The 24,168-nt window shown below is 38.7% G+C and overlaps 1 protein-coding gene across 1 annotated transcript in view; it reads left to right on the top strand.

Annotated features, from left to right (window-relative positions):
• The window catches only part of LOC121356949 (ceramide transfer protein), an 86,982-nt gene extending 64,334 nt beyond the window's left edge, over positions 1-22,648 (top strand). The window contains exons 9-18 of the mRNA XM_041473847.1: positions 2,503-2,589; positions 3,578-3,670; positions 4,257-4,331; positions 9,369-9,464; positions 14,731-14,863; positions 14,976-15,046; positions 16,356-16,484; positions 17,283-17,412; positions 18,701-18,837; positions 19,628-22,648. Coding sequence (XP_041329781.1) covers positions 2,503-2,589; positions 3,578-3,670; positions 4,257-4,331; positions 9,369-9,464; positions 14,731-14,863; positions 14,976-15,046; positions 16,356-16,484; positions 17,283-17,412; positions 18,701-18,828 — 942 coding nt within the window. The 3' untranslated portion in view covers positions 18,829-18,837; positions 19,628-22,648. The remainder of the gene's footprint in view (positions 1-2,502; positions 2,590-3,577; positions 3,671-4,256; positions 4,332-9,368; positions 9,465-14,730; positions 14,864-14,975; positions 15,047-16,355; positions 16,485-17,282; positions 17,413-18,700; positions 18,838-19,627) is intronic.
• The last annotated feature ends 1,520 nt before the right edge of the window (positions 22,649-24,168 follow it).

Here is a 24,168-nt window from a genome sequence, read left to right as displayed (position 1 = left end):
CCCCGCCCCCCCCCCCCCGGGCTGGACCTTTCCTGTTCACCAGGAACTAACCCCCACCCCTGGGGGTCACTCTGGGGTCCCCCTATGACTCACGGGGTATACTCACCCCTTCCTGGGGACCTAGGTTGGCTGGAATGATGTAAGGAAGTCTCGTGTCCTGAGACCGGTTTGTTCTGGGCTGCAATGAATTGTCGGTCCCACCCTCGTGACTCTCTGCTGTCCAAAAAGCGACGAAGAAGTCAAGGTAGCTGACAGTCAAAAAGCTTATGCAATCCACACGTGTATTGCCAGTTGCTGCGTGGCGTCTCAGACCTCGTGGGAGATGGCCCCATGTTGTGAGCCTGCTGTAAATTGGCTGGTTTCTCTGGGGCCAGGTGCGATCTGGCTAGCTATGGACCCTGGCCCCTTGAAGCCTTTACAAGGACAGAGTAAGAGACTGGAGGCGCTCTTCTCGGGACCAACAATCTCACAGCTTTATTGTAGAATTACTCCAGGGAATCCTAGATGAGAAGGAGGTGGTGTCCCAGGAGAAATAGAGAGGGAATGCCTCATGGCGGGAGACTTTTAAACCCGAGGGAATGGGGAGCGGAGGAAGAGGGCCACAGCCAATGGGATACAAGTGAGGAGGGGGCGAGGGGAGGAGTAAACCTGGGACAAACCACTACCACCGGGGCTCGGGGTGGGGGGAAGACCATGTGATCAGTGCAGATTATCAAACACCCAGTGCAAAAACAACAACTAAATAAACTATTTAGGGCAATACAACACGCGGTGTTCTGCGTCGTCCGTGCCCAGACAACAACAGTGTTCCAGCAGACTGTGGAGGAGTGAGTCTAGTTCTTGATAACAAAACTCTGTGCTGCTTCTTCTCCCCACCTTCACTCTCAGCCAGTCTTGAAGGCACAGAATATAATATCCAGTATAAACAGAACACACGATTGGGGATACAAGCATCATAACATCACCCTAGAACACTCCCAGAATATTCTTCATAACATTTCAGGCACTGAAGTGGAACTGACCCTCAACAAACCATGAATAGCTATGATTAAACTAGATACCAGATTTTTCTTGCTGATCTAGTTTATTCCATGTGACTTAGAGAAGTTATGCTCAAGGTAGCTAGCTCCCTGAGCTTTATATTATATATGCATCTATAAGGGTACATATAATGCATGCATTCAAATAAAATCAGAAAATCAGCACCTCTGCAATTGTTCCTCGGGAATAAAACTTAGACTGATCATTCCATTTATTGTCATACTGACTATTATCAGTCAATATATTCTTGCTGCTTTAAATGATCATGTAATTTTACAGGAAATAGAGAAAAGGAGAAGAATTGAAGAAGCATACAAAAATGCCGTAGCAAAGCAGGAGCGAAGCAGGAGCAAGAGCAAAGCAAAGCAGCAAAAAGCAAAGCCAAAAGCAAAAACCGCACTATGTACTGCCCCGTCTCTCTGTCCCGCCAGCCATGGGGGAGCAGGCTGATAACAAACCAAAACAAACCTTGCTATTCAGAGCCAATCTTGAAGGCACAGTACATAACATCCAGCACCAACAGAACACACGATTGGGGATACAAGTATCATCACCTCACCCTAGGACACTTCTGAACAATAATGTAAAGTAAGGCACCTATAAAGCAGTTTGCATAATTTTTAAGAACTCGATTCTTTTATTTGCATTAATTAAGCAGGTTTCTACTTAAAAATTATAGCCTGAGAAATAGTTTTAATATGTTGAGATATTTAAAAGGTATTTGAGCTTATGTTCTCTGTTGTGGCTGAGGCACTGTAAAAGAAAAGAATGGATAGGAAGTTGAACTTTGTCTACCTGGTTATAAACTCAACTGCTTCTCCCAGATATCCCTGATGTAAACTAGATTTTTGAAATTTTCTGGACTAGTTTTTTTTACAGTACAATAAAAGCAGTAAACCTAGTTTTCCTAAATTACCATTTTACTTAGTGGACACAAGTTTTTAATAATTGAATCAACTCTGCCTGCTGTTTATTATTAAAGTATTCTTTCTAAGAATTCTCAATAGTGATCCACAGGATTTTGTCTTGTTGTGCTCTGAGCACATATCTGAAATCCACCCTAAGGCAATGCAATACTTGGAAGGAGTCTAAATACACAATTATGTTAGCATATTTACTTATGTATGGTAAACATTTTAAAGAGAGGATATTTGTTAATTAAAGCCTAAATCTCATATCAAAGCATATTGACACCGTTACTCAGTCTTCGGTTTCCTGGGGTTTTTGCTTGTTTATTTAAGTAACCCTAAATTGTACTTCAAGGAAATAACTTCCTTTAACAAGTAGAGTTTTCAGATGAATTCTAATATATGAATATTGGTGAAAATATTTAAGGTCTATGGAAAAATTTCCTTCTGTCAGTTATTCACATAATACATAAATAGCTATTTCTAATATTGAACTTAAGTGGAGCTCTTATGTATCCAAGATCTTGAACTAGTTTTGTTTCTTATGCTCTAGGAGGGTCCTAATAGTCTGATTAATGAAGAAGAATTCTTTGATGCTGTTGAAGCTGCTCTTGATAGACAGGATAAAATGGAAGAACAGGTATTGATAGTTGAAAAATGTGTTAATGATGGGCACTTCATGGAAGACTTCTGTGACTTAATCAGTCCTGGGGTGCATCTTCTGAAACTCTAGATATTTCAGACTGACACTTATAAGTGGGATTCACTATATAATATTTACAATTAAATATAATTTTTTAACATTAATTTTGAGAAATTGACTTGACAGCTTGCATAGAAAAGGATAGTATAAATGTTAAGCTAATTGATTGTCTCTGGTTTCTAACTCCTAAATAAATGTATTAGTCCTGTATAAAACTTTTCTTTATATGTAACTGATGCCCTGGGTAAATAAGAATATCTAATGATGCAGCTATTTTTCAAAACCTAATTATTGCTCTGAAGTTTCTTTTGACTGTAGCAGTATGTGAAATAGGAAAGACAGTTCTATTGGTGTCTGGTTTTGTTTAAAAATTGTGTAGGCTCTGGCTATTTCTCTAACTCATTTCTTGAATACTCTTCAGTGACAAGGATCAAAAAGGGATGTGTGTGATGAAATATATGGAATATGAGAAAATATAGTAGTGTATAAAATGAGAGGGAATAATAAAATGATGCCTCCTTTGTCTTAAAATGTTTTTGGCTTATGAATATAGTGAATACAATGACTTGGTTAAGAATTATAAGACTGCCTAGTGGACATATAGTACCCAACAGAGTTTATCTATGTTGGGGTCTCTTAGGAGAAGGTAAAAATTTTGAGTTTCTGTAGTACTACTACATGGATGCAACATCTGTGATGATGCCAATCTATTTTGCTTAACCTGGAAATATACCTTGAAGTATAGACAAATGGGTGATTCAGTCTCCAGGCCCATTTGCTTCCTGAGAACTCCAGCAGGATGACAACTTCATGTCTGTCATGGACAGCATTAGTTGTAGCCACTATAAAGATTGAAGTTGCCTCACTCTTTCATAGTCCATCCAGTAACAGCTGACTACTAATAATGAAAGTTATTTTGTTGCAGTCCCAAAGTGAAAAGGTCAGATTATACTGGCCAATATCCTTACCTCCCGGAGATGCATATTCTGCTGTGGGGACTCATAGATTTGTCCAAAAGGTAAGATATTTCTCGTGATCTCCTCTGTATAATTGGCTGACTTGTATTTGTATATACTATTTTGTATGGATAGGTAAGATTGTTTTTAAATTATTTTTTTAGATGTTTCTAGAATAACTTTCAGTGGTTTACTAATTTTTAATTGAAGTAGCTGGAATTGAAAAAGGACTGTTTTCTGTCTTGGCTAAAAAATTCCTGATTTCAGTATCTATTTAGAATACTCTTGATTTGTATCAAGCTTGTCAGTTAGAGATTATAAAGAAAAAAACCAACAACTTGCTAACCTAGGTGTGTTTAAAATACCTTCACCAAAATTAATTTAATTGGTAGAAAAAAAATACAGTCTCTTGCATTAGGATCAATTGACTTCTTTTAGTGTTATTTGAAACACTGTGCCTTTTTTAGGGCTATACTGGGAGCATAATACATCATAGGTGCGTGAAATCAGTATTTGCCACTGTGCTTGCTTCTTATGGTGCTTTATGTTTTCATTTTCTTCATTATCTTGTGCTTGCAAGTTGGTACTGAACGCTCTGTTGTGCCTTTGTTCTGATTACTTGGTTTTTTCTTTGTCTGTCTCTGGTAGCCCTATAGTCGCTCTTCCTCCATGTCTTCCATTGATCTAGTCAGTGCCTTTGATGTTCACAGATTCAGCACCCAGGTACTGTATTAATGTGTAGAGTGGGGGTTGTGTATCTTTACTACATTTCATCCTCTCCTCTAGAACCTGTGTTTTTTGTTACATAAATCACTGTTTAAACTAGTATGTTGAGACAAAATTATATATTTCTATACTAAATGGTTGGTTTTTTACATTCTGCTTGCATGCATATCACTTGTGCAGAGGCCCAAATCTTGTGAACTGTTGGACTGATTTCATTAGCTTTAATAAAAATACCTACAACTTGAAAATTTTGCATTTCTAATTATAATAAAAGTAATAAAATAACACCTGGTTTGTGTGGGCTGGAGATGGTCTGCTTCAAATTGAATAGTTTTTCTTGTTTTTAAATCAAAGGTTTAATTCTGTCTTTAAAATTTGTCGCTTATAATAACATTAAGACACCAAATTTTAAGGTTCTCTATTATAATTTTTTACCTCTACAACTAGTTTTATTACCAAAAGGTCATAAAGTGTGTTGTTAAAAAAATGAGATTGTGGATATGAGAACTTTTACTGAAGAGTTCCAATATACTCAATTATGCTTCAGAAAATGTCTGACATCCTGAATAAGTAAGTTAATTTAGTTGTGGTGACATATTCCAGTAATGTACAAAATTACTCTAGGTGCTTGCTCTGAAGAGCATAGTTTAAAGTTGAATTAGATAGGTGAATTCATGTGTTTGGTCTTTCAAAAAAATTTCAAACAGCATTCATGCCATTACTTTCCTTCTGCTGTGGTCCATATGATTGTGAATATGGGGCTTCCTTCTGGGGTCTGTTGGTTTTGGGTTTGTTTGCTTGTTTTAAAATTTTTAACTAATGCTGTGTAAGGCCACAATAAAAGGACTTTACAGTGGTTCATATACTCTGGGTTAGATACACAGGAGAAATACTGACCAGATATTCTCAAGTGGTCAAAACAAGACAGAAGTTTACTGGCAAACTTTAGAGAAATCAGAGAGCTTTGGCAAAAGGTTTGCTACAACATTCAGTCAACATAAAACATTTCTCACAGCATTAATTTGGTCCATTCAACTTAGCAAACTTTAAACCTATGAGATGTTAAATTGCTCAAAATGTTCCAAGAAGGAATCAGAAGAAGGAGAGAAAGACAGAAATAAAAGATATAGAAAAGCACACATATAGCTACCAACTCCTGAGTTCCAGCAGTGTTCAGAGAGAAACTCCCAGAGGAAGGTAGGGTCAAAACATTTGCTGGCTTCATGCTCAGCCTTAAATACCCCTTGACCTTCATGGCCCCTCCCCCCAGTGAGACTTCCAGCCACTCAGAAGCTGGGTTAGGTGAGAGTGGAGCTCTGCCTCCAGTGTTCCATGATTGGCACCCCTGCAGGGCTGGGATATTGGCTCTGAGGGTGGGGAGGGGGGGATAATTCACTGTGTCGCCAGGGCAAGGCCCAACCTTCCCCTCACACACACACACACATACGTGCATCCCAAAATGTCTCAAGACATCCATCTTTCCAGTCTCTGACACACTACAAACAGCCTGCTTTTTCAAATAGATGGAATGGATTTTTCTTCTGAGTAACAGAGCCTGGAATCATACTACCTGCATACCTTGCCACCAGCTTCATGAGCAGAACCCTAGTACTTAAGGATTTGCTTATTGGACTGAAATCCCAACACTTGCCTTGACTTATTGCAGTCAGTTAATTTCTGGAATTTGAATTTTTTACAAGGGGAAAAGTATACAGGTCATATTGCACAACACCGATAGGCTGATCTACCGGTACTCCAGTCATATTAATAATTCAAGTTTAGTTTCGTAGGGGAGGAGGGAGGAAATCAAGTAATAGAAAACAAGTTTGATTCTAAAGATAGAATTCATTTTCTATCTAGGCGGCATTGCCAGTCCAATGTAAGGGAAAGAGTCATTAAAATGTGTGAACCTTCTCATTTTCACCTCTTAGGTCTGTGATAATATTTGTGGGTCTATATGGTAAACCTGAGTATCAGGCCACTAGTGTGGCTGAAAACCTAACCACTTAAATCTGAGATTGACCAGGTCCATATCACAATAATGCAAATCGACATTAAAGATCAAGGTCAAATGGACTGGATTATGGGGTCAAGGTGTTGCTCTTTCTAGCAGCTGCAGGGATTATACTGTGTAGAAGCTACTACCCAGTGTCTTAGGATGTGGTTTCAAGTTAACTGACTACAGAAGGAATGATCCTGCTAACTTACAAGAAACCTGCTCCCCTCTGCCCCATTCTTCCCCCTTATCTTCCCTAGAACAAACTTGCCAGTTCATTAAGTTGCTTCACCTGCTCTGGAGCTTCATTGCTAGTGAACAAGCAGGTGAAAGACAACTGAGAGCATGGAGAGAATAGCAGCACACTTTTTGGTGACAACCTGCTGTAGACCTTATTATTAGGAAATTTTCCTCTGTCCCCAGGCTGAGGATTTGGCTTTTGGAAAGGCAAGATAAATCTTGATTCTGAATAAATGGGGCTTTTTTCTAGACTTCATTTATATGAAGGGAATCTTAGTAACAGGTCAAGTAGAAACTTGCAGCTTTGCTTTTAAGATGAAGATGCATAAACATATTCTGACAGGAGCTGGTTCTTCAATGTGCCTTCAGAAAGGTATTGATTTGTCTCTGCCAGTTGAGTGAGAAGTTGTGGGCTTAAAATGCTTCAAATGTGTTGCAAATAATTTTCTCCTTTTAAAGGACTATCAGATTTTAAAATAGATTGAGCTCTTCTGAGGGCCTTTTAAATGAAGATCTGCCCATTTAATGTTAAGACCAAGGCTGCATGGGATATAAGTATTTTTGCAGATCATTCCTGTAGTCTGCCAGGAACCCAGAGGTAATAGTGTGGCCTCCCCACTGGGAAAGAAGTTGTGAATATTGACTCGGTGCCTAATGTGGTACCTGAAATAGGTTCAGGCTGACAGCAACCAGCAGGTAGGTCAGAGTTTCGATAGATAGTATGCACAAGGCAGTTGAAGGCACTGCAATTACTTGGTCAAATAGAAGTAATTGCTTGTTAGCGAAAAACAACATTCTCTTTCCTCTGAAAGCTGCAATGATAATACCTCCCCTTTCCCAAACCTAAGAGGAAGCTGTCTGAAAGATGTATTAGCATGAATGAAACTTTACTGGGAGAAGAGAGGGAGAGAAACAAACTAAAGATGCCTTTGAAGTTTTCAGAGGAAGTCAGGGGGCTAAATGCTGAACAATTCCAAAGGCCTTAAACTATTTAGATTGTACTTAGGCACATTATATGATTCTTGGGGTTGTCCTGTGCAAAGTCAGGGGTTGGACGCTGTGATCCTTGTGGGTCCCTTCCAACTCAGGTATTCTATGATTCTCTGATACTCCTGTCAATGCTTCATTCTCTTCTTTCTTTGCTATTCTCCTCCTCCTTCTGCATTTGGCATAAAGCAAAAAGCAGCAAAATACAAAACAATCACATATAAGCTGACATTGTCCCTAATAGATTAGGAGCCAGGGGAAAAGATAGGGACCCTGAATATGTTGCAGGTAAAGTTTCAGGAGCATAGGGAGGATTCCTTTCTGAAAGAAGTGTGACCTAGAGCTAAAAAATTGAATATTTATATACCTCACATTCTTACCTGGCTTGGCTTGTAATGTGTCGTTGTTTCCCTGGAAAAAAATAATTAGAAGAATATTTGGTAGGAAACCTGTTAGTAAGTGGCAGGAAAAGATAACCTGTCTAAAAGCAGAAACATGTATCTTGTGGATGTTTATACTTCATTTTAACTAAAAAAAACTTAAAGAAAACAAAGAAAACCCCCAAAACTGGACTGATAATTTGGTTTCTGTAGAGAATTCTATAGTTAAAATAAGATAAAGGAGCATTTCTGTTGAAAGGATTTTATTTTTATGTTGCATTTTTAAGGATTTTGAATTGATTCAATTACTTTTTTCCTTCAAGTTGTACAAAAACCACCCATAGGTTCAGGCTGTTAATCTTGTGATTATACAGTTCTTAGACTAATCCATATGTTGGTCAATTGATTAACATTTGCTTGCAATGCATTTCCTCTTTAAAAAAGAAATTTCTACTGATTCAGGAAAATAGTGTAAATTACATGGACTTATTTGAGGTGATGAGTTTTAATAGTCACCTACTTCTTAGGCAAAAAAAATTACTAAATTGCTTTCAGCACTTGTATACATTACACAGCAATGGATAATTTAGCTTTTTGTCTCTGTTTTTATTTGGGGAGAATAGGATTTGAAAATGGACAGACACAAAAGAAACATAACAAGACCATAGATTTAACTTAAAATTTCATTTCCTGTTCCACCCCCTATTTTCATGCACATTATTTGGAACAAAAAAAATGTATTCACATAGCTTGATAAAAATGTATCAAATATTTGACCTTTAAGAAAAACATGCAACTGTCTAGCTAAGTATTCTTAAATGAATATTTTAAAATAGTGGACCTCTGCATCATCATAATTTTTTTGAATGTAAGCATTTCTGTTCTGTTTTTCTAGTTGGTAAATGTGCAAAGATGCCAAAGAAACAGACTAGGCATGATTTTCTCATGACTGTTTCCCTCACTGCTGTTTCAATATAACTTTTGATATGTATTTACTTTTTAGAGCTTGTTTGTCTGTCTCCCCTCCCCCCTCCCTCCCCTTCATCTTTTTAAATGCTCTTCAGTGAATATTGTCTTTCAAGTCCTACAATACACTGTAATTCTATTTGGAGGTACTGGAAGTAATTTCCTACATGCTGAAATAAAACTGTCTCAGGTAGGAATAATGAGTTTTGACAGTTTAAAGGTACAAAGGAAGGATAGGGAAGAACCCATAAAGAATGAAATTGGAAGTGGAATCAAGATTTTGGCTTTTGTTTCTGAAGGCCACAAGTACCTGCTTGATCTTAACCTGTAATAGAAGGCTCTAATATCCAAGTTCAGCTCCTACACAGTATTTGAAGTATTGACTTATGGCTTCCAATACTATACAGTCGCCTGCACAAGAAGATGAAAGGAATTACTTAAAAATGTGTAATTTTTCCTTTAAAGGTGGAAGAGATGGTACAAAACCATATGACATATTCCTTGCAAGATGTAGGAGGAGATGCCAATTGGCAGCTAGTGGTAGAAGAAGGAGAAATGAAGGTAAGTATTTGTTGTTTTGCTTAATTGATATGATATGCTGTGAAGACGGATATTTTTATTCTCTTTGAATACTATTACTGAGAAAATTATGCTGTTAAAACTCCTCTCTGAGAATAGCATTGTTTAAGTTAGGACTGGAGACCATACGAGCTGCAGCTTCTAATATATTCAGCAAAATCTTATGCAACACTTGCAATAGCTTTTTCTTTAGAGATTCCTTTCTCATTTTCTTCTACTTAAAACTTCCTATCAACATAGTGTGCTGTACTGATTTGGCACAGCCTGGTTTTTGGTAGCGGGGGAGGGCTACAGAGGTGGCTTCTGTGAGAAGCTTCTAGAAGCTTCCATCATGTCTGACAGAGCCAATCTCTGATAGCTCTGAAGATGGACATGCTGCTGACCCAATTAGAGAGGTTGGTAACGCCTCTGTGATGACATATTTAAGAAGAAAATCAAAACAGTGCGCAGTTTTTTCCAGGGGTGGCAAGGCGCTGCTGCCAGGGCCATCCTGGTGCAGCATGTGGTGACACGTTGCAGCCACCATCATCTCAGTGCGGCCCATGGCGAGCCTTGCCTGCCTGGCCCCCCCTAGCCAGCCGTACCATGGGCAGAAGGGCAGGGGCAGCAGCGGTGGCTTCTCTTTTCTGGCGCCCTGCATGAAGAGAGGAGTTAAATAGCGCCAGCACCGCGGCAGACACCACTGCCCACTAGGTGGCAGTGGGGCTGCCTGCTGGCAGTGGGGCTACCTGCTGGCAGTGGAAACATGGCAAACAACTCCCCGATGTGGAACCTGCAGGATCCTGCACTAATCTTTGAATTGGTGGAACTTGTTGGCAATAATACCTACATGCAGCAGTTTTTCTTCTAGTCAGAGAAGAGGAGGAAGTGAAGACATGTGAGGGAGAACATCATGGTGGCACTAAGGTCAGTGGAAAGAGAGGGGGAGGAGGTACTCCAAGCGCCAGAGCTGAGATTCCTCTGCAGGTCGTGGTGAGGACTATGTTAAATAAGCTCTTCCCCTGCAGCCCATGAAGTCCACGGGGGGTGCAGAGATCCACTGCAGCCTGTGAGAGAAGTACTCACACCAGAGCAGGTGGATGCTGGAGAAAGCTGTGTTCCAGTGAGAGACCCGAATACAGAGAGAGGGCCCCTGCTCCCAGAGATAGAGAGACACAGGTCCCTTGCTTCCAAACTAGAGCAGCCTATCCTTAGAAGTCTGCACCCCGTGGACGAGTGACCCATGCCGCAGCAGTTTCGGAAAGACTGTTTCTCCGTGGGAAGGACTCACATGGCAGCAATTTTAGGACTGCTGCTTGTGAGATTGGAGACATGCTGGAGAAGTTCACGGAGAACTGTCTCCTGTGGGAGGGACCCCACGGCATAGCAGGGGAAAGACTCCCCTACCTGAGCGAACAGAAAAAGATCTCAGGTGACGAACTGAACAAAACCCCCATGCCTTGTCTCCCTGTGCTGTTGGTGGGAAAGAGGGAGGGCTGTGAGGAAAAACAGGTGTTTCAAAGGCATATTTTACTTCTCATTATCCTCCTCTGACTGTTAATAATAAATGTACCTTAGACCTTTAAATTTGAACCTGTTTTACCCTGGGAATGTTTTCTCCCAATCGTCATCTCAACTCATGAGCCCTTTATTAATTATTTTTCCCTCTCCAGTGCCCAGTTGAAAGCAAAAGAGGGTGAGTGAATAGCTTTCCTGGGTGCCTGGCATTTTGCCAGTGTCAAACGACAACATGCAAATTCAGTGTATGAAAATCTTATTTGGTAACAAGTTACTGTAGGCTACTCCACTGTGCTTGCACACATTCTTGTGTATAGTGATAAATAAGGTAGATTAATTCAGGACGGATAGGCAGGACAGGCGATTTGGTGGGGGTGGCATTGTATGTAACGGAGGGGCTGGAAGGTATGGAGCTCACAGTTGGCAGTGGCACAGTTGAGACCCTCGGGGTAAGGATCAAGGGAAAAACAAATAAAGCATCGAGGTCTACTATAGGCTACCCAGCAAAGATGATGACACTGATTAATTATTCTTTAAGGAACTAAGGGACACTTCTAAGTCAACCACCATTGTCTTTATGGGAGACTTCAACTTGCCAGATGTTAACCACACAGCTGGTACAAGCAAGTCCAGGAGTATCGTAGCAGCAAGTCCCTGAACGGGGAATAATGAACATTGACTCCATGATGGCAGAAGGCTGATCAATCACTTTATTGTACTATACTATGCTACACTACTATACTATTAAGAAAAAACATTGGCCTTGCAGACAGTCTGATACAGACAGACACATCCAATTGGTCAATTGAAATCCAAACACCATCACCAGTGTCCAGTTAAGAAATCACCCTTTGGTAAACAAATCTCCATAACACATTCCACATGTGCACAACAACAGGTGCAGCAAGTGAAGACAAGAGTTGTTTCTCATTATTTTCTCTGAGTTTTCTCACAGCTTCCCAAGAAAATCCTGGGAGAGAGCTACGTCTCTGTTCAGAGGATATGTGATTACCACACAGGAGATCCCTAAAACACCTGGATGACAACTTCATGGTACAGGTGCTAAGGGAGCTGACTAGGAAAGATGCCCTCCTTGATTTGTTGTTTTTTAATAGAGAGGGTCTTGTGAGGGGAGATTGGCGGCCGCCTTGACCACAGTGACAACGAAGCGATTGAGTGTCGCTGTCAAGGCGGTCACGACACAAAGCAGAGACCACAAGCAGTCTCAGATGGCAACTCTTTATTATCGAACATGGCTGACCTTTTATACACTTTCTAATTGTTTATGCTTCTTCTACCCTAACTATTGGACACAATAAATCAACATAACACCATTGGTGAAAAGTTACAGTGACTTAACTAACTTTCTAAAAATACTTTGTGCAGCTGTAAAGTTCTCTTCTTATCTTTCTTCAGTTCCTCAGTTCTCTTGGTCTCCTTGGTTACAGCCTTGGAGAGAGCTCCTTATCAGCTTCTTCTTTCTTCTCAGCTTCTTCTCGCTCCTTTAGCTAACAGGCCCGCTGTTAGCCCCTTCCACAATCGAGTTTAAAATCTCTGTTGACAGGAGAAAAAGTGTCAGCAAAGCTTCAACCCTGGAAATGAGGAGAGCAGACTTCAGGTTGTTCAGGGAACTAGTAAGGTTCCCTGGGAAAATGCTTTTGAAGGTGCTGTGGTCCATCAGTGCTCGTCACTTTTTAAACACCACCTCCTAAGGGCACAGGAGCAGGCAACTGCCATATGTTGGAAGTCAAGCAGATGAGGCAGAAGGTTAGCTTGTTTGAACAGTGATCTTTTGGAGATAAGCAAAAAAGGAAGGTGTATGGACATTGGAAGCAAGGTCAGGTGACATGGAAGGACTACAGAGATGCTGCTCGCCACTGTAGGGAGAAAATTTGTGTGGACAAAGCACCATTAGGGTTCAAAATGGCCAACACTGTGAAGGACAGCAAAAAGGGCTTTTTAATATGTTAACAGCAAAAAGAGAATCAGAGATAACATTGGTCTGTGGCTTGATGAATTTAGTCACCTCACAAACAAGCACACAGACAAAGCAGAGACATTTACTGCTTTCTTCACCTCTCTTGTCAATACCAATGATGGCCTCTGGGACCCCCAGAGCCTTGAGCTGGAGCACCAAGGCTGTGAGAATGACAAACTCCCAGTTAATAGTGAAACTGTGCAGGATTTGCTGCTCCAGCTGGATTCCTATAAGTCTATGGGACCTGATGAGATTCATCCAAAAATGCTCAAAGAGCTGGATGATGTCATTGTGAAGCCACTCTCAATGATTTCTCAATGGTCTTGGGAATCTGGAGAGGTCTCAGTTGACTGGTTGCTCGGTAACATTATCCCAATTTTCAAGAAACACAAGAGGGATGGTCCTGGTAAGTACAGACCTGTCAGTCTCACTTCAGTGCCTGGTAAAATTATGAAGATTATTCTAAGAGTTATTGAAAAACACCTGAAGAACAATGCAATCACTGATCACAGCCAGCATGGCTTCACAAGGGGAAGGTCCAGTTTGACAAACTTCATTTCCTTTTATGACAAGGTAGCCCACCTAGTTGATCAAGGGAAGCCAGTTAATGTAATCTTTTGGGATTTCAGTAAAGTTCCATTTTAAAGCTTGGGACTTCATTTTAGGGCCAGTTCCCTTCAACATCTTCATAAATGACTCGGACGTAGGACTCAAAAAGATACTAAGTAAGTTTGCTGATGACACTAAATTGGGAGGAGCCAATCATTCGAAGTTTAACAAAGGCAAATGACTGATTCTGCATCTGGAATGGGACAACCCTGGATGTACATACAGACTAGGGAACAAAAGGCTGGAAGTCAGCCCCATGGGAAGAGATCTGTGCGTTTGGTTTCACGGCAAGTTGAATATGAGTCAGGAGTGTGCCCTGGCAGTCATAAGACTCAACCCGGTGCTGGGGTGACCAAGTTCAGCATCATGAACTGGTCAAGGGAGGTGATTGTCCCACTCTGCTCTGCACTGGTGCGGCCTCCCCTCAAGTCCTGTGTGCAGTTTTGGGCACCTCAATATAATAAGCAAATAAAGGCATTGGAGAGAATCCAAAGGAGTGCCATGAAGATGGTGAAGGGCCTTGAGCAGAAGCCATATGAGGGGTAGCTGAGGTCATTTGGTTTGTTTGGCCTGGAGAAGAGGCAATTGAGGGGAGACCTTATTGCAGTCTACAACTTCCTCATGAGCAGAAGCAGGCAGGCAGGCTGGCAACTGATCTCTTTTCTGTGGTGACCAGTCATAGGACCCAAGAGAATGACATGAAGCGGAGTCAGGGGATATGTAGCTTGGATATAAGGAAAAGGTTCTTTGCTCAGAGCGTGGTTGGGCACTGGAACAGGCTCCTCAGGGAAGTGGTCACGGCACCAAGCCTGTCTGAGTTCAAGAAGCATTTGGACGATACTCTCAGGCACATGGTGTGCTTCTTGGGGCTGTCTTGTGCAGAGTCAGGAGTTGGACTCAATGATTCTTATGGGTCCCTTCCAACTGAGGATATTCTGTAATATTAATCATTTTTGGAGTTGAGATTTTTCAAAATAGTGGTATTTGCATGTGAAGTGCCTTTCAAGAATATCTGCATTGGTAGTTACCATAGAACACTGACATGGCAAATTATTCTTTTGTTAGTGTTCTGTGTAAGTTTTTATCAAAGCTGATGAAATTGTAATAAAAACATGAGCAGTTTTGGCAATTTCTCTTCATTTCTGTCTTTGTATTTGACCATAGGTGTACAGAAGAGAGGTGGAAGAGAATGGAATAGTATTAGATCCTTTGAAAGCAACGCATGCCGTTAAAGGGGTAACAGGGCATGAAGTTTGCCACTACTTCTGGAATGTTGATGTTCGTAATGACTGGGAAAGTAAGGAATCCATTCTTAATCTTTGCATGTTTATCAGCAAGCACATAGTTTATAACATTGACCTAATATCTGTGCTTTTTTACTGATGGATTTTTATTTCCCCTCCCCTTAGCAACAATTGAAAATTTCCATGTTGTGGAAAATCTAGCTGATAATGCCATCATCATTTACCAGATGCATAAGGTAATAACACATCGCCTGTATACAAACCTTAGTGAGACAGTCTGGACTATATGTGTTCTAATCTATTCTGAAATACTTTACCATCTTAACATTATCCAGAACAACAGTTTAGAACAACTTCTCTATTGAACTGCAATTTTGTAAATTTTTCAAACTTGGCTTGATAGCATACTTGTTTGTGTATCTGTCTGATAGAGTTTGTAATAACAAATGAGGACTGTTTTTAATCTCTTAAGTATATCGCTGGCAGCAAGGCAAGGCTCATCTCAAGAAAACCGAAGCAATAAATTTGCACTGACTACAAGGAAGAAACCCCTACCCCTGTATCATACATTTTGTTGCAGTAATGCAAATTATTGTTGACCAGAATTAGTTGACATTCTGCATTTGCATTATGAGGTCTTATAATTCCTGGTACATTTGTTCTTTTAACTTCATTATGGTTTTTCACCCCAACTAGCTCTGATTTAGCTTTACTAAAATGTTCATTTGACTTATAACCCAATAGCTATAACTTAACAGGTTCTAAAAAATTGGGAATGAAGTGTACACTCTAATCTTGCATGATTCTAAGTATTAGTATATTCATATATTGAAACAATTTTTTTTTAAAACTGGTAATGTGGTTATCTTAAAACTGATGGAACAGCAGACTGATTTTTGAACAACACAGTTGTATGAACTAAATAGTGTTGTGGTAAAAGCTAGACTTTTTGCCCATATTGAGTGTCAGGAAAATGGCTTCTGTACAGTTTTGCTTTATTTTATGACACTTTGCTTCTGAAATATTCTCTTAGATAATACTAATTTACCATATCTCTTTCATTAAAGTAGTAACTTCTTGAAATAATATTTGTTAGAAGTATTTCATGTGCTCTCTCTCTCACCATATTTATGGAGACATAAATAACTGTAGATGCTTCTATTTTTACTTAACCACTAGTTCAGTTTGTAGCTTACAAGTATTAATTACAATGTAAACCTGAGATTGAGAGGAGAGGAAGTGCCTCTTCCTGGTTGTCTACTGAAAAGGTCATTGCAACTTGGCTCCCTGCCTTTCAAAGGCCTTAAACTTTCACCTTAAATTTTTAAAATTAAGTATAGCCATATAACCTGTTATACATCTGTACAACACCTGTGTTCTGCTTGATTTTTCAAAACTGCATGAAATTACTAACTTGAATAAACCTTTTTACTCTAATAACATGACTGACCTGTTTTGCCTTGTTTGTTTTTTTCCTTTATCTAAGGATAGTAAGTACTTAATTTGCAAAACTGGAAAAGCTTATATTCAGGTGTTTCTCTGCAGAGAGTGTGGCCGGCTTCTCAAAGGGATGTGCTGTATTTGTCTGCCATCAGAAAAATACCAGCATTCAGTGAAAATGATCCTGAAACATGGATTGTTTGCAATTTCTCTGTGGAACATGACAGTGCTCCTGTAAGTATTATTTTCATTCTATCAAGTTCTGCTTCAAAGATGCCGTTTTTCTATTATGTGGTGTGATGCTCTTGCAATACTGGGGGGAGGGGAGGGAGAGACGGGGCATATTCAAAAATACAGTTTGTTTATACCAGATGATACGATGACCTGATGAAAGCATTCTGAGCCAAAAACTTTCTTACCTTATCTCAACAGTTGGCAGATCTAAGGTGTTGCAGAAAAATGGAAGCAAACTTTCTGGTGAAAACATTTTAAAGAATTGAGGGTCCTTCATATGGAATTGAATAAATAACGCTTTAATATTGTCAGACATGAGGATAGGCTTGTATAACTAGATACAGAATCTGTTAAACCTACAGCTTACACAGTTCTGCCTTGGTTCTGTCAGACAGTAGCAATGATTGTTTTCTCTGTAGTGTTTCTGTGCTGAATACTATGCCATTACCTACTTACAAGGGAAAAGTTGCTAACTGATATTTGTAAACACTGATGCATTATTCATTAGATGTTTCCTTACTTGTCACAATAATGGAAATAATTCACTGTATTAAGCAAGCAGAAACTTGAGATTCAGGCGTTTCAGTTTAACCCTTTCCCTACTCACCATGTACCTTTCATTTCATTCACATTCATGTCACATCCATGCAGTGCTAGAATGCAAACTCCCAGAAACATAACTTTTGGACTACCTTAGGCTTTATATTAAATTAAAATGTTAGCATTTGAATATGCTGAAATAAACCTAGTTTGAAGTTTACAAATGTTTCTTTTTTCTTTTTTTTTTTTTTTTGATAGATGAACAATCGTTGTGTCCGTGCCAAAATAAATATTGCTATGATTTGTCAGACTTTAGTAAGCCCACCAGAGGGGAACAAGGAAATAAGCAGGGACAATATCCTATGCAAGATTACATATGTAGCTAATGGTAAGTCTAAAATTATTCAGTATGATATTAATTATATATGTTAATTCCTGGGAGCTGAATACTGGGGGACAAAAAGGTTGATGCAGTTTTCTGTTAAATTTATATATAGGATCACACTTGTGGTCTTCATGGTCAAAAGTACTCAAATTAATGTGCTACATCAATCAGTGAATGGGATCTTTCATTGTGTTGCATTTTGAGAGCAATAAATGAAAGTAATGTGTAGCTCAGTTCTAAGTACAGAACCTTGGGGTGAAGGGGGCAGTGGGCAGAAGAAATGTCTGCAATTGGCATGACTTGGCATGAGCTTTAAGTTTTAGTAATAATCTGGGGGTTTTATTCATGCATTACTATCAATTTTTTTTACACAATCCATGTTTGTGAAAGGATGTTTGCAAACTATAGTATAATGTAGTCTACTTTTTTTTTTTAACTGACAGAATCTTGACTGCAAAGTTAGCAAAACCAAACTCTTGTTACTGTACCCAGTATTCAGCAGCATATTATAATATTGGAACCTCATACCTATTATCTCCTCTCCTGTAGCTGCAAAATACTTCAAGTATCTCACCTGCTTATTATTTTTGACCACCTATTACATAGCTTATTAAATAATCACAATCTGAAAATTGTGTTCAGTAAATCTTTGCCATATAGGAGTGATACAACTCATATTAAATCCTGTACAAATAATACTGTATTATGTTAAACTCTGGGGTAAACTCCTTTGTTTCTTGTTTAGAAGTTTCACAAGTATTTAAAAAATATATCTTCATTGACAAATTCTGAACTGTGATTATATGGGAAGTAGCATCTTTTTCAGCAAAGTATTTGACCAGTGAATTTAAGCATATTTTATAATCAGAGCAAATTTTGCTTGAAGTGCTTTAAAAATAATTTGTAAGACATTGGCTATGTAGCAACTCTACAGGCAAATGCAGCAGTTATTGAAAAGTTAAGGCTTGACTTCTTTGAAATGAGAAGTAGCTTGAATCTGTCTTTCCAGTGTTTTTTGGAAGTACTTAAAGAATATCATCTTTCATTTGGGCATTCCACAAAGCCAACACACCATGTTTAATATTTTCTAAATAGTAGCATTATAGAACTGGACTAAATTAGAGTAATAAGAGTAGAAAGTGCTGCAATACAAGCTGTAAGGGTTTAAATTCCGCTCATTATCCTTTTCTGCTACTTCAGAAATAATTACAGGAATGCAAACTTAAATTTTCTTTTCTAGCTTTTAGCAGATTTGTTGTATTTCAATGACTGGCTTACTGTCTACTTCTAGTGAACCCAGGAGGATGGGCACCAGCATCAGTGTTACGGGCAGTAGCAAAACGAGAATATCCAAAATTCTTAAAGCGTTTTACATCATATGTGCAAGAGAAAACGGCAGGAAAGCCTATTTTATTCTAGCATTAGCAGGTATGCATTCATTTTTTTTAATTCTTGATTCACTACTTTAAATATTTAAGGCCAAACAGAAGTATGTGATCTAGAAATGTCTTTCTAGCATGAATCAGTGCTTAGATTTAATACATGTAGGTGGTTACAGGCACTTCAGGAGGGATTGGCAGGGCAGGTGAGGTGGGGGGGTGGCATTGTATGTAACGGAGGGGCTGGAAGGTATGGAGCTCACAGGTGGCAGTGGCACTGAGGGAATGACATGAAGCGGAGTCAGGGGATATGTAGCTTGGATATAAGGAAAAGGTTCTTTGCTCAGAGCGTGGTTGGGCACTGGAACAGGCTCCTCAGGGAAGTGGTCACGGCACCAAGCCTGTCTGAGTTCAAGAAGCATTTGGACGATACTCTCAGGCACATGGTGTGCTTCTTGGGGCTGTCTTGTGCAGAGTCAGGAGTTGGACTCAATGATCCTTATGGGTCCCTTCCAACTCAGATATTCTATGATTCTATGAAAATGGGGTTTTATCATTTTTCTATGTATGCCATAGACTACCTCTATTTTTAGATTCTATTTGTTGTCAGACTCCAAAAGTCATTGTAGTTTCATCCTTCTGTAAGAGGTAGCCCAGTAATGATTCTCATTTTTAATTGTATATTGTTAAAGAACTAGTGTAGGTGGATCATTTAAGACATAGCTATCACTAGCCAGCAAGTCAAATGTGATAATAGTGCTGATACTATTTAAGGGGTTTAACAAGTTCTGGTTTTCCTATTAGTGTTCAAAATTTTCACTACTGTTTTGCCTTTGCAGTGATCAGAACAAGACTGGATGAGCATTCCACCTTGAAGTGACCGATAAGTGCATAGAGCACTCAATGTTTTATTGTTTCTAGGGTTTGTGTATTGAAGTAAAGAAGCACTGAATTACCATGAGGCTGAATATTTAATACTAGCTCTCTCCTAAATTTTTTGCAGAGTCAGTGTGTAATTATCAATAGATGTTTTGATAACATGCATATGGCTATTTTGATTGCTTTAGAAGATGAAGAATGTGTACAGCTTTGAATCACCAACAGGGGTTACTGCTTTAATTTTAAACAACTTGCAGAATTTCGCTGTCAACATTCCTAAGATACTTTTGCAGGTTTTGTACATGTCTAAAAAGCACAAAAGACAAATGCACGTATAGCATACTCTATGTGCTTTATGTGCACAAAAATCTGTAGTATTTTGGTGGGGAGGGAGGGAGTTCAGTAAAGCCTAAGTGACTTATTAACAGGTTTTGTTTTGTTATAATCATAGTTCATTGCTGTTTGTTTCTATGATGAATCATCTTGTTACATAAAATGTCAGGTAATAATTGAGGGCTGTCAATATCCTTATGACTTTGCCTTTTCTATTGTCTTACTCTTATGAAGATCTTTGGCTCTGAAGGAATAAGTGTATGAAAAGCTTTATTTTTTCCCAGGTATGTTTCTATTGGGTTTTTTAGTTATGCAATATGTGCTAAAGAAATGTTGCTATTAAACATGATCCAGAAATTTCTAGGAAGATTCTGTATGAGAGGGCAAGACAGTGCCTGAAAGCTAAAAGTCATCTGATCATTATAAATGTGGACTGCTTTCTTGCATATCTGGGGCATTCCCGAAGCTGTGAGAAGGTACACTGTAATATTTACTGAAGTAATTTAGGCTACATAGGACAACATTCCCAGCCTACAATGAGGATGAGTACATTATTTTCAGATCCTGCATGTGTTTTTCTCCTCTTGATAAAGCCACGCTATGAGGTTCATGTAGAAAATGTTGCACTGATTCTTGCCTCAATCAAAAACTCATCAGTTATAAGGATTGTACTTCATATTGGAAAGTTCTGTCTATTTGCTATGATAATTTAAATATCAGATATTTGCCTGCCTCTGATTCTGGATATGCTCATTAAGAGAAGTCTCTGGCAGACTAGTACTGATTTTGAGGTCTTTTATCCATGTCCTGTAGCTGGAAACTCTTCAGAGACTGCTGGATGTTTCACTGAACTGTGTATTTCAAGAAAAAAAAGTTCCAGATTTATTTTTTTCTCTCAAAAGAAAACTGAAAGTCTTGTTTGCTATAGTATGGTAGGTAACTGAAAATAAATTAAAAATAGCAATTTAATAAAGATTTGGTGAATGATTAAATGTGATCTGCACAGTGTTGAAAAAAATACTTTATCTGTTAATTTTCTTTATAGAGATGAAATCATACATAACACACAATTACATATGCATGCAGCTTTCATGTTCCATAACTTTTTCCTTTTTATTTGCCTTTTTCAAATGGTGTACATGGAATATGCCTTATTACAGAGTTATTTTATTCATTTGAATATCTAGAAAAGTGCCTATATGTTAATGCTAGTAAGGCAAATAAGATAAAAAGCTGCATGTTTACTACATCACTAGTGAACATTTTATATAGTAATGTTAAAAAATATATCTCAAATATACTTCTTCATTTTAAAATCAACCAAGCAGTGGTTAATTCCACCATAGCTACTGATGGGAATGTAAAAGGAAAAAAAGTCCAAAATATAAAGAGCTTAACTCCATTTTTGCCTTTTCTTGTAGTTGTTGAACACAGGCAACTAACTGTTCATTAATTTAATTGGATAACTTTATTTTGCAAAGGTATGGGAAGTTTACAAACCAATATATAATTCTTATATCATTATTTGCATTAAATATGATGTATTTTCGCAATTCTGTAAATAAAATTAAACTACAGATACTAATTGTAAATAATATTTTGCTTTTAGATAAAAGCACTGGTACTTCACTACAGCTGGCCCTGCCCAATCAGAGTTGTAAGTCTTAAAGAATACAGAAGGAGTTGCAAAATTGAGAAATAGGCATTAATTGACTGCTTTAAAAACAAATTTTAAAAGGCAGCTATCGGCCTCTCAGATTGTCCATGTGCAAGTAGCCATTAGGTCTTTTCTTCTAGAAGGGATCTTTCACATTTTTTTAAAAAGTTCCCCCTGTCTTTTGAGCCCAGCCCTCTTTCCAGTCACTGCCACATATCTGTGCATTCTGAGTTCTCTTCTTCCTGTTAAAGGATCTGTAGTATTTATACAGCTGTGGTCTTTGCAGAAGCAGCCCATGATTCTAGAATGGCTGTTTTCATAAGCTGAACCAATTTGAAAGGCTGAGAAGACAATTTTCTGATCCATCGCATATTGTTCTCTGAATATCTGTGTCCGTTTGGTGAATTTGAATGTTGCTGATCTAGATGTGAAGGAAATTACTTTGTAGAACTTGTATTGGGAATGAGGATGAGAGATGATCATTGTTATCCTGTCTGAAAACCTGAAAATCTTATTTTGACAAATTTATCTGTGAAAAATTTGGTACATCTTGGAAAAAAAATTACTATTACTTAATTGGGCTGAGCTGGCTTATATGAAGTTGTGCAGATTGTCTTTTAAATAATCAGATTGTCCATCTGTATTTTTTTGTCAAGTTATACAGATTATGCTGTATTTGAATTGCCACCATTCATCTACAGACTGAAAACATGAATCATATTTTTGAATACCTTGAGTGTATAGAGCATAACTGTTTTGTTCTATAATAGCTTTATGTTCCTAATGATAAATATTTAAAAATTGAAAAGAAGTTGGTCCTTCCATGGTACAATCACAAACTTTGAACCAGTATTTAAAAGTGAAAAGTATTTAAAAATATGAAGAAAAATCCTGCTTTGTAGTTATTTTTTAACTTTTGGTGTTTTGGAGAAACTTATTTAAAACATTTTACCTTGTAGCCCACTTTTGGACTGTATATAAAGTTATATACAATACTATAATGTAAGGAAACCATTTGAGAGGAAAACAGTTTGCATATATTACTGAGGTTATCATAGAATCATAGAACCAGTAAAGGTGGAAAAGACCTCCAAGTCCAACCTTTGACCGAACATCACCATAGCAGAAAGTGTCATGTCCAGTTGTTTCTTGAACACTTCCAGGAATGGTGACTCTACCAGTTCCCTTAAAGCCTGGAAATAGAACAAAACCTTCCCAAATAATGTTAAAATTATCATATAAAAGCAAACCTTTACTTGAAAGCTTTCAGGTGCACGATATGGTAAAAACCGTGCCCCAAATTAGATTAGTACAATTTTATAAGATTGAGTAATTAGTATATCTAGCAAATATTGTCCACTTAGAAGAGCAGTTGGTTAGGTAATCTCCCCCCTGGGTTCTGCCCCAGTGGTGATCTCCCCCATGTCCTTGCTCTACCTTTATTATGTCTACAATTATGTGATGCAAAATAAAATGTCCTTGCTAAACAAACAAACAAGACTAAACAGAATTCAAAAAATGCATCAATAACAGTTTGTTCATTGTGGGAAAGAGAGCTGGAAAAGTACTAGAAGTTGCAACCATGCCTTAAAAATCTATAAAGCTAAAAATACATGAAGAATACATAAAAAGCAAAAAATCTTTAGGTATCAACCTGGTCAGCCAGTTCCAAAACCTGCCAACCATTTTGGTGAAGAAATATTTCCTAATATCTAGCCTAAACCTCCCATGGTGCAACTTGAGACTGTTTTGTCTCGTCTTATCACTTGTTACTTTGAAAAATAGCCCAACACCCACCTTGCTACAATTTCCATTCAGATAGTTGTAGAGAACAATAAGGTCTACCCTCAGCTTCATTTTTTCCAGACTAAACAACCTCAGTTCCCTCAGCCTCTCCTCATAAGACTTGTTCTCTAGACCCTTCACCAGCTTTGTTGTTCTTTAGACACAGTCCAGCACCTCAATGTCTTTCTTTTAGTGAGGGGCCCAAAACTGAACACAGGATTCACGTTGCAGCCTCTGTAGCACTGAATCCAGAAGAATGATCACTGCCCTAGTCCTGCTGGCCACACTAGTTCTGATACAAGCCAGGAGGCCATTGGCCTTCTTGGCCACCTGGGTAAACTGCTGGCTCATGTTCAGCTGGCAGTCGATCAGCACCCTCAGGTCCTTTTCCACTGCGCCACTCTGCTTCCAGCCTGTAGCATCCCCTGGGGTTGTTGTGACCAAAGTGCAGGACCTGGCACATTGCCTTACTGAACCTCATATAGTTGGCCTCGACCTATTGATCCAGTCTGTCCAGATAGGTCTGTAGAGCCTTCCCACCCTTCAGCAGATCAACATTCCTTCACAAATCTGTTATCTGTGAACTTACCAAAAGTACGCTCAATCTCCATGTCCAGATTATCAATCAAGGTATGAAACAGGACTCGTCCAATACTGAACCTTGGGGAACCCCACTAGTGATTGGCCGCCAACTGAATGTGTGAAATACAAAGCTGTGTCTCGTGT

The sequence above is a fragment of the Pyrgilauda ruficollis genome, unplaced genomic scaffold (assembly GCF_017590135.1).
Source record: "Pyrgilauda ruficollis isolate IOZ18807 unplaced genomic scaffold, ASM1759013v1 scaffold303, whole genome shotgun sequence".
Classification (NCBI taxonomy): Eukaryota; Metazoa; Chordata; class Aves; order Passeriformes; family Passeridae; genus Pyrgilauda; species Pyrgilauda ruficollis.
The sequence above is the reverse complement of the archived record's forward strand: the minus strand, read 5'-3'. Positions and strand labels throughout refer to the sequence as shown.